Source organism: Scophthalmus maximus, chromosome 18, assembly GCF_022379125.1.
Source record: "Scophthalmus maximus strain ysfricsl-2021 chromosome 18, ASM2237912v1, whole genome shotgun sequence".
Taxonomy (NCBI): Eukaryota; Metazoa; Chordata; class Actinopteri; order Pleuronectiformes; family Scophthalmidae; genus Scophthalmus; species Scophthalmus maximus.
Genome location: NC_061532.1, coordinates 7,082,718 through 7,097,740, shown reverse-complemented (window position 1 = coordinate 7,097,740; position 15,023 = coordinate 7,082,718). Strand labels below are relative to the sequence as shown.

General features: G+C 45.4%; 2 protein-coding genes across 4 annotated transcripts; one reads left to right on the top strand and one right to left on the bottom strand.

Annotated features, from left to right (window-relative positions):
* Positions 1-125: 125 nt before the first annotated feature.
* Positions 126-5,323, bottom strand: LOC118290229 (WD repeat and coiled coil containing). 3 transcript variants are annotated; one of them, XM_035617755.2, is made up of 4 exons: positions 5,075-5,323; positions 2,024-3,941; positions 1,723-1,843; positions 126-1,080 (listed from the first exon to the last, which is right to left on the bottom strand). In XM_035617755.2, exons 2-4 carry the CDS (start codon positions 3,938-3,940, stop codon positions 887-889), a joined length of 2,232 nt encoding a protein of 743 aa, XP_035473648.2. In that variant the 5' UTR covers position 3,941; positions 5,075-5,323; the 3' UTR covers positions 126-886. The 3 variants fall into 3 exon arrangements, with proteins under 3 accessions (XP_035473648.2, XP_035473650.2, XP_035473649.2); XM_035617757.2 differs by lacking the exon at positions 5,075-5,323 and adding an exon at positions 4,113-4,659; XM_035617756.2 differs by lacking the exon at positions 5,075-5,323 and having other exon boundaries at positions 2,024-4,086.
* Positions 5,324-5,560: 237 nt separating this feature from the next.
* On the top strand, positions 5,561-14,913 carry fkbp1b (FKBP prolyl isomerase 1B). The gene is made up of 4 exons (XM_035617760.2): positions 5,561-5,753; positions 6,897-6,944; positions 12,847-12,959; positions 14,136-14,913. The coding sequence occupies exons 1-4, from the start codon at positions 5,717-5,719 to the stop codon at positions 14,262-14,264; spliced, it is 327 nt and encodes a 108-aa protein (XP_035473653.1). The 5' UTR covers positions 5,561-5,716; the 3' UTR covers positions 14,265-14,913.
* Positions 14,914-15,023: the final 110 nt, after the last annotated feature.

Sequence of the window (15,023 nt, the reverse complement as noted above, 5' to 3'; positions counted from 1 at the left end):
TTTATTTATGATAAATATATATATAATTAGAAAGATATGAATAAATGTTGTAGAGGTTGGTTACTAGACAATAAATGTGTGTTGTGTTTCTTACTTAAAATGAGTATCATACAAAGGAGCACACACTAGTTATACAAATTTAATATTCACAAGGCTACCAAAATATTTCTTTGCAAGATACGATTCTGTGTATTATCTTGTCTTTCATGACAACGCTGTACAACTGTTTTTGTTGAGCCCCCCCTAGTGGTCAGTTCAATTACTGCATTTAATAACAACGAGAAAAAACACCTCAGAGAGAGGGTTTGTAAATTCAATTGTAAAATTTGAATGGGACTATTCAGTGCGTAATATCTAATCCAGAGACAGAAGTATAGGCGTATCTATCGTTCTCCAGTAACAACAATTAGAAAAAAATTACAATAATTACATTATACATTAGCCTATGTTGGTTTCTTGTGTCGGGATACCTGGACAGTCCGATCAAACATGTCTTAAAAATCTCTTAAACAAACAGTAATCAAGTGGAGGTGGCCAACCCAGCACAGTAGGTGTCCTGCTTCAACAGCACTGCATTTTATTTCAAAATCAAAAAAAATGAATGACAGAAAGAAAATAAATAACGTGAGAAGTGCTCAAACTTCTTTCGGGTAAGCTTCCATTTCAAAGCAGCAACTTGTAAACATTACATCTCAATAGGGAGCCCTTTTCAAATCTCCATTGTTTTCACATACAAAAATAAATTTGACATATAACTCTTTAAATGTAACTTTTCTGCATGTTTGTGCCACATTTGCATTCTGCACTCAGATCAAGCAAATGATATCTAAATAACGGAGATGATGGTGCAAGTCCTTAGACTGTTGTCGCCGTGTGTAAAGAGGCACTACATTGAGCCCTCTGTGGTTGTGCTGGTCTTTTGGTCGGGGGCTGGACTGGATGGGCACGAGGTGTCTGGACTACCAGGAGTCCGCAGGTTAGTTTTCCGCTTCCCGTTACGCACTGTGAGCTCCTCCTTGGGCTTGAACGACAGGGGCACAAAGCCGTCGGCATCTGCCACCAGTACAATCCACAGTGGACCTGGGGAGAGAACAGAAGAGTTCAGGCTCAGAATATTCTTCCATACTGTACGTCCGAATTGTGTTTCCTTATGGAACATAAATAAAATAGAATAAAATAAAGACTCTGTCTCGGTTTGAGACACTATGCAGATCAAATGGTAGTAAGCCGCTTTTGTTTAAAACCTTGTAATCTGACCTAGGCTTCTAATCACTTCCAATTATAGCTTACACATGTTAGCAGAAGAGCAATGCTTGAACTTGTTGTATCAAATGAGGTTCCCTATCAGTTGAAAACACATTCACTGTGCTACGTTGAAATCTGCAAAAGTTTAAAAGGAGTAAGAGTAGAGAGTTTGACTTAGAGAATCTTCCAGGTGACCTCAGTGGGGAAACCTGTCATACAAGCTTCCTAGGAGACCTACAAGAAGTTTCCTCTAAGCAGTACACTCTCTGTCACAAGATGGTTAATCTCAAAGGCGACTCAAGGGTTTTAGAAGGCAGCTTAGATAGCGCCTCGGAGTAAAAAACAAAAGCTATTTAAAGGTTTGAACAAGACTTATGACATCAATCTGACAGCAACGAAGTCCTGAAATTGAGGTTATCTAATATAATGGAGGCTAAAAAGTGAGTTGTTTTGTCGATGACTTAGTGCCGAACGTACCGTACATCATCTCCACTATAGTTAGGCTGAAGAGCTCTTGAAGGGCGCGCAGACAAAGCCTCCCGTCACACAGCAGCACTGGCCTCCGCTCATCAATGAACACATTTTCTGATAACTGCTTCTGCATGTGCACAAAGACAGGGGAATAAACACAGAAAAGAGAAAGAGTCGATATTAGCAATTAACCAAAGAAAGCAAGCAGGATGTCATTAGTATCACTAATCAATTTCTTTCCCACATAGCGTGAGGCAAAGCGTGCAGCAATGTTTAATCTATAAAAATGTGGAGAGTAAAACTGTACCTGACATGTGACATTGACGTAGGGGGGCTCAGAGGCGCTGGGGTAGACACTCGGGGCCTTCTTGCCGTTCTGGGTATGATCTCTGATTTCGGTCAGGCACTGCTGTACGTCTGCAAAGCGAGTAAAAAGCCTCTCCATGTTGTGGACGAGCTGCTCCAACGCGCGCTCCTTGGCAGGGCTCGATAACTTTTCAGGCATCGGCAGCGTCGCCTCGGAGTGGAGCTTGTCCGACGGCTCGAGGCGAGGGGAGCTGGCCCGGCTGGAGTCTCTGCTGGCCTGGCCAGCCACCGCCAGGCTGGTCATGCGGTTGACGTGGTCCATGTCGAAATTCTCCACAGTGATGGAGGAGGCACTGGAGGGGGCTCTGTCTGATGCTCGGTCGGAGAAGTCCACGGAGCTGGTGACGGGGCTGGGCTCGCCGCTCCTCACCTCCTCCACCAGCCTCCTGTTGGCTGGTGACCGAACACCTCCCCCTCCAGGCAACACCAAGTCCTTTATCCCTGGGCACTCTCGGTCATTCTTAGATAGGTGCTCAGAGTGCCTCCTAATCCCTGCGCAGAAATTAGCAGTGGACTCATGGTTGTGAGTAGAGTGGGGTGGTGTGATCGGAGTCTCTCCGTTGAGCATCAACTCTTTGGGCATGAGATGGAGAATATATTTGTCTGTGTTGGAAGATGCGAGGAATGCAGGGTCACTGGACTTCTGCCTACCCACCATCACCAGCAGCATCTTGTCACTGAGGAAGCAGATTCCTTTAGGCCTCTCAGTCGTCTGCAGAGAGATCTGCTGAATGTTCGGCATTGCCGAGGCCGTGATGCAGTACACAAGCACCATGTTATAGGTGTTGGAAGCCACTGCAACAGTGGAGCCGCGCGGGTCGAAAGCAACAATGTCTGGAACAAGGATTCCAGGGATGCTGACTTTGCGAGTGGTGGTGACTTTGCGCTCATATGTGACCAGGATGAGGTGTGAGGAGTCCTGTCCAGAGCCTGTCAAGGTGTCTCGGCGCCGCAGGTGGATAAGTGGGCTGGGGTCAGAGCGACGGTGCCTAGACAGGAGGTGGGTGAGATCCATCGGGCCTGAGCTGGGGATGTAGGACCTCTCTGAATCAAAGGATCTCCTTCTTGATTCCAGAAGGCTGTCATCATCGAACCTGACCTCATGCGGGCCTTGGCCTTGTGGGGACCCCATCTCTGGCGGCACGTCGAACGCCATGGCTGCATTCAACCCACAGATTTTGTCCAGAGGTAGCTCTGTGGCCACAGCTACTTGCGCCTCCCCTGTGGCCTCAATGGCACATATGTTGCCTCCCACATCGAAGATGGGGCAGAAGGAGCAGGCCACCAGACTCTTCTGGATGTCATTCCAGGTGTATGAGTGCAGAGCACTGCCTATAGCCACCACCAGACGGGTACCATCCTTAGTCCAGCATGCACAGTGGATGAGTCCACTGCCTTTGATGTCCGCTTTGATTCTCCTGTTGTCCACCCTGACAGAAAACAGCACTGATGCGTCCCTCTTGGTCAGCACAGCCAGAATGTCCAGTTTAGGATGCCACACACAGCCCTGCGAGAGCAAGGGGAAAGGCTCGCTCATCTCACAGGTCTGAGTGCACAGCAGCTTGTTCTGCTCGAGCGCACTGAGCTGCAGCTGCCACACAGTGACATGTTTCTTGTGCTGAACGGCCAGCAAGGCAGGGGAGTCCGAGCAGCACAGCGGGCCCCAGAAGAGCCCGAAGACATGCTCAAACTGCCCGATGACGTTGGTGTCCCCGAACTTCACCTCACCGTTGATGAAGTAGAGAGATGTCAGGCAGACCTGCTTGCCGTCCGTCCATGCTATCCCGTGCACGGGGTGAATGGCTTGGTGTAGAGTGTTGACGCCCGTCTTAAGCAGCTTTGCCTTCCCAAGATCCATCCTAGTAGGTATGAAAAGGTGTGTTCAAAGAGGAAAAAAGAAGACAGACAAAGTTAACATTGATGAAAGACCTGCATCTGCTCTGAATGGGTCCTGCACAAGAGTAGCTATTGCTACCTATGCAGATTAAGAATAGCAAAAGCCTCTCTCGTGTCTCCTTCCAAGTACATGCCTTAATCCCCTCTGCCTGAGCTGAGGTGGTTGTGACGAACACTTATAGCTGCTTATGCCCGAATGACCTTAACAACTCATCAGTAGCAGCTCATCAGGGGAGGCAGCGCCTCCTCAGAAATTTGAGGGGGGAAAAAAAGTGATTTGTGTTGACAGTAGAACACCACTCCGTTTGAGGTTCTGTGTGTATGATTGAATGTCGTCTCGACTCCTGGCTGGCAATACCGTGATATCAAACCAGCGTATAAAAGACATAATGTCATGATCAAAGGAGGCTTGAAACCGTTGCCCTCCTTGGTGGAAAGAATCAGAATTAAGTTCATTGCTGTTGTCAGGTAGAATTCTGTATCACTAACATAGTAAAATACTTCAAACAGAGTAAAATGTTGCAGAGAGGCTAGCCGAGTCTGACTTTTCGACCAAACACAGAGCCGATAGCTGTATCTGCCACGAGAACATACATATACTGCAACTTGTACTTTAAAAATTTTGGAGATTAACGCCCCCCCTCCCAGACAGACACACACACACACACACACACCAATCAATTGATATGAGATAAAACACATACTGTACAGATTTAGAATGATATGTACGAGTTAACTATATATAATTATTATATATAACATAACATATATATTTATATATATATAAGGTTTGTAAATGCATATATATACTAACTAAATACAAATATATATAAATAAGGTACGTATATGCATATGTATATGCGTATATATATATATATATATATATATATATATATATATATATATATATATATATATAATAACTAAATACAACCTTAAGTGAGGCCAAGTTCTAATGTGCATGGAGTTAGATGAGGTTAACTTCTACACTCCATTATGAGTAGACCTGCATCTAGTCACAACTGGATGCAACGAGCTAACTCATAAGGAGCGTGACAAATCCACACAAACACTCATTTCTTTTCACTGCACATACCTTAAGAAGGCACGCGCATCTCACGTGGAGTCCGTGTGGACCACTGCAAGTGAGTTTTTCCCACGTCTCAGTTCACGTCGCGCCGGTGGAAATGTGTCTCCGACGTTCGTCGTGCTCGACTCGGAAGCAAACACCAACCAAACGACACCGATGCATTGTGGGACATGTAGTTTGAATGCACTCGTGATGTTTTCACCCGCTTTGCCCGCACGAGGTCCCTGCGCGTGCGCGGTTAATACAAACGCTGGACAGCTAAGGAAAAAAACTAAACTAAACTGTTACATATGTTCAACTATAATTAATAAAGCAGGGATTTTTAACAAAAAGGGCACAGCGAGTTGGCGCACTCGCTCGGAAGGAGCTACGTCCGCCGTGTGGCGCAAGGACTTTTGAGCAGGCTGACGACGTAACGTGCGTAACGTAGCGCAGTCGCAGATCTCGACTCCGCCCCTCGCCGCGAACCAGAAACTATCTTGGCTGCCTGTCATCGCGTCTGGCCGCTGCTACGGGTCGGTGGTGGTGCTCGGGGAGTGCATGGTTACCGCCGACACAGCCCGACTTGTCGCCGCAGAACGGGTCCCGCTGGTGGTCGAGAGGGGCTTTCTCCTTGTCGTCAGGCTGGTACTTTGAAGAAGCACAATCATGGGCGTGGAGGTCGAGACCATATCTCCCGGCGACGGTGAGTTGTCTTTCGATCCGCTTGTGGGAGCGCTTCGACGCGGCGGCGGCGGCGGCGGCGTCGGGGCTCGGTACTCGGTACTCCCCCGGAATGTCGTTCGAATCTTGTATTGCAGTATTGAAGCCGATCTAGAAGAGAAAGCGTCAAGTTTCGGCGGTGCGGTCAAGTTGAGCTCGATTTGCTCAATGGATGTCCCGCAACTAACAGCAGCGTCCGGGGTGCAAAGCGGGAAGATGCGCAAAGCCCGAATTTCTGCAAGCTGAACGTGCAAAGTCTCCTTTTAATTTGAGAATGGGTTCCGGGGGTGAGGTCATGCAGACCTATAGGCTTCTCCAATGTTTATGTCTCTCTTACAAAATGCATTAATAACCTGTATTATTTTTTTTTATCATTATTTCATTTCATTGCCCCTAACCCGGGTAAAAAGAAGGACCCAGGCCAGAGTTAGAGACGGTGTGGTGCCAGAAAGTGATTTCCGTCCGTTTTGGCAGATGATATGTAATATACTGTGTTTCATGGGTTGTATGGCCCATTTAAAGGTATTTCAACTGGTGGAAAAAATGCATGGCTGATAATCTACAGACAGAGCGGGTAAAACAATGCAGTTATAAGTTATATATAAGGTATATAAGTTAGAATTGCAATCGTTTCTTTATCTTATACACAACCCATTACCATATATCATCATGTGAATTACAGTGTGGTAATATTCGACATACAAACGCACACAAACCTTAAAAACAATAGGATCGTATTTCCTGATGACTATATAAACGGCATAACACTTGCGGCCACAATTGGGACTATTCGGTCACAAGAAACGTTAAGGTTTCACAAAGACATATCTGTGATATTACTACGGACATAAAGTTGTGTACATGTGCCCGTTATGAGAGTTTGACCCAGATAAAATTCAATTTCTGGCGGGCGATCACTTTTTGGGCCCCACAACTGATTAGACCGACAGGAGCACAGCTGACTCCGGTATGTCTGCAGGGCAGGCAGGAGGAGGGTATGGCATTCCTGTCGGGGAGCAGCTCACCAGACATCACCCCCAGGCATTGTTCATGTGGAGGATTAAAGCCTGACAGCCCCGTGGTGTGCACGGACGCACAGTAACACTTGTTTTTCTCTCCCCAACAGGAAGAACCTTTCCAAAGAAGGGCCAGACATGTGTTGTCCATTACATAGGTAACTGACTCTTTCTTTTGCTTTTGTAAACCAGATGTCTTTCCCGTCTCCATGTCGACGGAGGAAATGTGTCCCCGTCTGCTTGTGTGTTTTTGTCGTTTTTTTTGTTTTGTTGGGGTCAATATCTGGAACACGGCTCCACTTTGCTGCTCCGCTCTCACAAGCGTGCGCGCTGCCTGCCAGACGTGTGTGCACCGGTGTGTCGCCCACAGTTTCAAAGATATGGAGGAGGCCGGCACCACACCCAGATAACATTAATTTCGCCCTCTGTTTTGAAGCCGCATTTTTGTGTCTCACGCTTGTCTGTGTCATTTCAGAGACTGTTGCAACTGTTGTAACTCACACACACACACACACACACACACACACACACACACACACGCACATAAAGAACCACTATTTTCGTTTTTCCTGTTTGTCTCTCGTCAGATTGCCCTATTTTGAGATGTGGTGGAGAGCCGCTGAGACATTTGGGAAATAAATGTGGGTTATTTTGTGCCCCCTGGGTTGGCAGACCAGACAAGTAGGTCAGACAGAAAGTAAACAAGGCCTCATTCACGTGTCATCAGTCTGTCTGTGTATCAAAAGGTTATTACATGGTTGTGAAAGTTATTGCCCCACTTCTTGGCATTGGTTCTGGGTATTGTTGTTATGTGTAAGAGTGTGTGTGTGCGTGCGTGCGTTTATTGTCAATTGCCAGTTCTTACTTGTTCCTGACAGTGGGGAATTCCTTGTATTCCCAATTACGATATCGGCCCCCTTAAAAATCCATATCAGTCGGGCTATGCTTAGTTTCATACATAGTTGCAGCTCTGTTTAACCAGCTTGAATGTGATGTAAGTCAGGAAGATACCGGCCAACACTAGTGTGTTGTATTGTTCAACTCTTTTGGGAGGGTGGGACTGTGGAAAATAATCAGATTTTGCCGACTGCTATAATTGGAAATGGAGTATGGGGAAGTTTCTCTGTGGAGCTCTTCACTGGGGTCATGCAGAGCAAGGGTTTGGTTGTCTTTGCCTGGCATATATATATATATATATATATATATATACATATTTTTGGATACACTTTTTATTGTTCTTCTGTCTGTATTCCCTGTTCTCCGTTGTCACGATCACACCATCCGCTGCTGTTTTCCGTAACTATCACATCCCCTAGTCGTCTCCTGATTACAAGATCTGTTAACGCCATGATGGGCTAGAGCCTGCTAATGACCTCTGTGATTATTTAGACTCATTCATTCAAATCCTCCCCATCTCTCTACCTTTTTCTTTTCTTCTTTTCCCTTTTGACTCCATATATTTATGGATTTATCCATAAGCTCCTGGTATTTTGGCAGCGGTGGCTCGCAAAAATACAGAGTCAGGCCAAAGCAGGGACCTTGCCAGCCGAACACAAACAGAGCTACAAATATGTTATTGTGTTCAGTAGGGGAAATGAGTCTGCAGCGGGTAGACCGAAAAAAATGTTGTGGTATTTAAGGCTGCAGCTGCACACCATGTGAAAATAATAGTGTGTGAGACATGTCCGGGTATTAGTCGTGCTTAACATTAGATAATATTTGTGCTACGACATGAGGCTCTCTGTTGAGCGTGTATGTACGTGTAAACAAGTCACACCGTTAGTTCATTTTGATGTTGTTCCATCTAGTGTAACTGAAGAGGACATTCAGCTGTTAGATAACTAAGTGGAGTCGAGGAAGAAGAGGATTTGAACTTTTCCCCCTTAAACCTTTTTGTGTTGATAATCTCCAAAAGGGAAAAAATTTATCATGGGATACAAATGGAATCCCTTTATTATTTAAATTTTGATTGTTCTCCTTGAACTTGAATGGTCAGCTAACGTGGATTAGGCAGCCAGGAATTTGTATCGCAGTCAAACGATTATTTGCTGGTCAGGTCAGTACGCTGTAGTAAACATGCTGACTAACTCACATTGGTTTTATTTAAACGCGCAAATACAAGATTTGTTGAAGATCTAATAAAGGGATAGCACTTGTAATGGAGGTGAGCTTTAGGTTTGGGATATAGGCCTGTCCAAGTTGTCCAGCTGGCTGCACAGCCTGCACCCTCCACTCTACCCTGATATTATTTTTCCATATAACAGAGATAAACAATGAGGGGGGAGTGATTTCCCGTTACTAACTGGGATTTGAGACGCTCACTATCACAGAAACGCTCTGGCACTCCCCCACTGCGATGCCTTTTTGATCCTCTGGGATTTTAAACATGTAGACACACAGATGCCGGAGCACACCGACACACAGATATGTGCGTGAACCTCCTCTGACTCTGATGAGAGTTATGGTCGCCCAAATTAGCCGAGCGGTCACTTGCAACAAGGAAGGTAAAAGAGCCCTGGTGCCATGAAAGTGGCAGGATGACATGATTCAAAAAGCTGCCTCAGTCTTTCCTGTTTCTTTTGTGCGTGTCTGAGACTGTGTTAATGGAGCGGCAGCTCTATCAGCATGGCATCTCGGAGCACAGACAGACGAGCAGGCTGGTGTGGTTCAAAATTGGCCCGAGATGTGTTATCTATTTTACTCTTGGATTATCTTTCACAGGCCCATGCCTTCACTCATGCACACACATTAGCTGTCCATTCCAGTCAGTTACAGATATATATGACCATCCCACAGGTTGAAAAGCTAATGGTGAATAGCCTGATTCGGGGGCAGATCACAGAGAAGAGCTGTTAAAAGCGTACTATAGGTACTTTAATGTTCCATTTTTTAGCCCGGCTGAGTCAGGAATCCTGCAACCATAAGCTGAAAAAAAAAATTGGAAGCAGACCTGACATTAGTCAATAGGAAGAAAACAGCAGCAGCACGTGACTTTCCCTGATCAATGAAGTCTGACACAAGGCTGTGATGATGAGCAGTCCAGTCTACAGGAGCACGAGCTTTAGGAGCGGACGGACTCGCTGGATGTGACGTCATGCCTAAACGTGGACGTCATTCCTTACCATGTTTGAGCTCAAGACTACGCCATGAAAACGTGCGGAAGTTGAGCCCTAATGGCTCTTGGACTGTGACACCAGAATAGACGGGCTGAAACACCAGGTTGTATGTCAGGAGATGCCAAACCCGCCCTCCCAGGGAGAATGTTGCCATTGAATGCCACGGGGGAGTGTTCTGTCCCCCGAATCTTGGCGTTCAAGAAAGTCAGAAACATGCAGCCTCTAAATTAGGAACAAGAAAAATCCTCAAATTAACTCAAGCTCTTGATGAATGATGGCATCCAGTACATAGAATTGGAATGGACATAAAGTATGGATATACATTTATTGTAGACCTATCTTCATTGGGGGCACCCAGAGAGGGAACATGCAGCATTGGGTTGTGTGTGTTTGACAGGTGTTTTGAGGCCTGTATTCTGATAGAGTGTCGAGAGAGAAGATGGGACAGGAATATGAGGCGAACTGTGGCTGTGTCCCTGTCGCACATGAATAATTATCCAGCAAACCCTGCTGGTCCGCTGAAGAACCAGGACACCGCGTATCTTTTTCACAATCGGCTTGTTTCGAGGAAGCCACCGCTGGGGAGGAGGCCAGCCCTGCTCTGTAGCAACACATTTGCTTTTGATTTTTTTTGCTGAAAATACAGCGTACGGCGAAGTGCATTCTCGCAGCTGTGAAGCGAGGCGTCGCGTACACGCCTGTCGCAGACAGATAGCTTTACACGCATCCCATTTCATCCACACTCGGGCCAAGGGGGGTTGTCGCGCTGGCAGCCGTCCTAGACGGGGGCTGAGACAGGATACAGTAAGCTGAGTAAAAATAACCCCACCCCTATGCGCGACAGCTTTTTGCAAATTTGGCCAGAGCGCTACCAAGAGCAGGCCCGTCATGTGGAGGGGGGAGTCTGGGAGCCGGCCTCAGGAAGGGAAGGGTCCTGCTTTGTGATAACGCAGCAGTGATACGAATGAAATGGGGTTTAGGAGCAGTTTACATGTCTTTTCTTTCCTGTAAGATAAAGGCTGACTGTCGAGAGTGAAACATTTAGCCTCTCTTTGTTTACGAAGGCACTATATTGTGCATGAGATAGATATTTGTCTCTCTTCAGGATAATACTGCTATGATTTTTTCAACTGGAAATGGGGAGCAGGTGGAGTTTTTCTTCCTTATCGTTTCATCTCCTGGTTTTCGTCTAACTGATTTTGGCCAGTTGCTATTGTGTACCACAGTCTGGGTTGGTGTTTACCCCTCTGCTGGTCGACGGTGGCCCACTCCAGACCAGATGGAGTTGTTGGCTCCCCTGGTTTATGTAACAGTGAGAATCTCCTGACCAAAAGCATGTAAAGTGCGTACAGTAGGTGTACAATATCCCTCCTACGTCAGCAGCCCCTCAACAGACACCCCGCCCCGCCCACAGGGCTCACTCAGTGCGATGCCTAAGATGTGATCCGTCACAGACTCCGCACTCGTGAAAATTGCCAATCAGTGTTTCCTTGCAAGTTGCAGACCCCGCAGCCAGAAACTGAGCCCTCTTTTCCCCGCAGTTGACGCAAGTGTTGCCTCCGCGCCGCTCGAAACGCCCCGTGGCAGTTGTACTTGATGACTCTGTGGTTGGACCAGGCCCAGCCCACTGATATCTGGCCTACTGTGATTCTTGGAAATGTTAGACCTACTAAGTTTAGCGGGGAATGAAAGTGGAGAAGGTGTACAGTACCAACATTCATATGACTAGATGAGCAAGACAACGTTACTAAACTTCAGTTAACACGCAACTCTAAATGCCAAGTATTTACACTTGTTATATTACTACAGAGAACAATCAATCAAAGGACTGTCATAGGGCGACCTCTAAAATGGCCGTAGATGTTGTGAATATTTGTCCATTTTGACAAGACATGCGTCAATCAGGGTATAAATATGTATCACAGATTATGTAATGATATTGTCTTTGGCTAATGCAGGGCATGTATATTTTCACTAGGAAGCTAGTGTAGTGTATGATATTGACACGGTATAACAAATGAAATTCACAAATCATATGATGATGGCTTTGTTAATCATCTTTGTTTGTTAGTGCGCTGTGTGTATAACATAAGTTGCAAAATACCAACCTTTATTTCTCCGTGTGGCCACAGTGGAGGGTTTTTTTTGAGGAGCCAAGCTTTTCTTAAGTCATTCAACATGCCCTGCTCGACGAGCACTGTATCTCACATGAGCACCACAGATAAAATCCCCGGAATTTAAGAAGTTGCTTGTTGTACAAGCTCTGAAAGCAGCAAGCTGCGGAAGTCCACATCGCCGGGGAGTTGTTTGTCTCGGCTGTAAAAAGGATCAGACTGTTCACACAAGTCATCAGATTAACCGAGCATCGAAGGTGGCAAAGGGGAAGGGCCTTTTCAAAATCACTAATGAAGTGGTGCCAGTGTTTCCATGCCTTTAATAGTGTTTAATGGTGTTATTGTCATGCCTGAATGGCTGGTTAGTGTTCTGAAGGAGCGCAGTGCTGCGCTGCGCCGCCTTTGTTACCCCCTTTCTCCCTGTGGTCTAGATACAGGCGAGCAGTGGCCTAGTTAACTTTAAAAATAATCCACTGAACCAGGCCATTGCTTACTGATTCACATTCCCTTTGTACATTTTGGGTAATTGAAACAGGCCCAAGATCCTGATAAGAAAAACCCCCGCCACAATAATGCCTCATGACTGGAGCCGCTTTATTCTTTTAATCTCTTAGTGCGTCGTTCCAAAACATTAGCAACTGAAGGAAGGGCGTGCATTGAAAATGAATCACACAGTGTGGACAATGAGTTAAGGCTAGGGACAGTACTACTAGTCATAAGAGAAGGTAATATTGCAGAGAAACAGCCATAAAAAGCACATCACTAAAACTAATATTTACCGAATGCTTCTCCACTCTCTAAATTTTGTTGGTGTCATTTCTCTCTGGCAGGTATGCTGCAGAATGGGAAAAAGTTTGACTCCTCTCGAGACAGGAACAAGCCATTCAAGTTCAAGATTGGACGCATGGAGGTCATTAAGGGCTGGGAGGAAGGAGTAGCACAGGTAAGAGGGTAAAAGCTAAGGCAGTGCTTCTCTCACACTTAGCCTTGTCGCATAATATAGTTTGGAATGGGAGGATGCACAAACCACACAGCTGAACACACTACAAGTACCAATTACAAGATTTGTTGTAGCTGGATAGATCTACAACAGAAGCGAATGGTTGCAGTAGCCAATGCCAAAAAGCGGGAAAGTCTCTTTACTGAATTGGCATCCGTTTTATTTACATTACAGTGATGGAACTTACAGATGCTAGCTGTACCAATTTTATGGGCCCCCTGTTCTCAGACTCATGCCCATCAACGACAAGCATCTTATTTGTTTGTCACAGTGAAATCTAACTTTTCAAAACTGAGGGATCAACGAGAACCAAAGACCTGGTGTAATTTTCACAGGTTGCACATGCACAGTTACAAACTACAAAACGGTTTCACAGAATCAGCACTCACTTGTTGTGCACCGTTTTAGTTTAAATGTCTTACAGGAATACATTTGGAAAAGTAAATGCAATGTTGCTTGGCAACCAAGTCTCAAATGTTTTGCTGTGAGACCTTGAACACACCAGTAGTACTACTGAAACAGCCTTTGCCTAAAATTTAATTGCAATTGTATAGTTGTATAGACAGCGTTAAGTGTGATGTGCCAAGTCTCTGCTGAAAGTTGTCTCCTCAAAACTAGGAAACTATGTATCGAATATTCTGTGCCATATATTGCTTTTGTCAATAAGTAACAGAGCTGTGTTGTGATTGGCCACCAGTTAGTTTTGTCAAGACCCTGCACACTCACAGATGAGATCTGAGTTGTTAAGCAGGCTATTTAAGACCACTGTGCGGCCTGAAGCTGAGTGAAGTCATGCAATGAATTAGTGAGGTCACCAAACTCCTTGGGCTAATAAGAAAGATCTTCTTCTTTTTTTTAACATAAGTCTAAAAAAGCACATGTAAATAAATAAATTACAATACATTACACATTCATCAGGCCACTCGAATAGTTGGGAGGCATTGTTAATGTTATCAGTAAGACGCCTAACTAAGCATTTCCCACGATGGCAAGTCACAATGTGTTTGTGTGTGTGTGTGTGTGTGTGTGTGTGTGTATATGTGTGTGTGTCGAGTCTTTATAACAGCGCATCAGCAGTATACTTAGTTTTGTTTTTCGTTTTTCTCTCCTGCTCTCCAGATGAGCCTGGGTCAGAGGGCTAAAATCACTTGCACACCAGATATGGCTTACGGAGCGACGGGCCACCCCGGAGTCATCCCCCCCAACGCCACACTTATATTCGACGTGGAACTGCTCAAGCTGGAGTGATACGTTGGGTTTCACAGAGTTTGCATCCGCCACAACCTGTTTCCACAGGGCGCTGCCTCCCACCATCCACCCGCTCTATCTATGATTTCTACAGTCCTCTTCAGTTCAATATTTAAACGTTTTTACTGCTGCTTTTTTGCCATCATGTCATAATAAAGACTGCAAGGAAATGTTCAAACCATGTATGACTTCCAACACACCACACTTTGGTTTGTCAGTTTGTTAGAGATGCTTTTTTGTTTGTTTATTGTCATTCGAAGTTGTACATTTTGTTGAACCAAGAGGAAACCAGTCGGTTGACGAAAAAAAGCCGCACTTCATTGCAAATCGAAACATACTGCCTTACAGTTTCAGCGGCAGAGGAGGGTTACCCGTGTTCTAAGTACAATACCTCTGCACTGTATTTTAACTGGGCATTATTTACTGCTGTCTGCATTGCCACTTTGGTTAAGGTCTGTCCCGCTTAATGCCCTGAATGATGTGGCCGTGTTTAGTATATTTTATATCCCTCAAACAAATACTGCAATTGTACCCTGTCAAATCGTAACCCAATCCAATACTGTGCCGAACACTGTAACAGCCACTGCTACTGCCGTGACAGTTTATCGACCAACTCTTGAAATAAAAATGGCATGTACTGTGTTGAGAAGTCTGCGTCCTGTCTGTTATTTGTGATTGATTGATAATAGACGGAATGCCCAAGGAGGCTCAGTATGTTTGACAGGAGCTTCTGCAGGAATATCGCCTCCTACTGGCGGA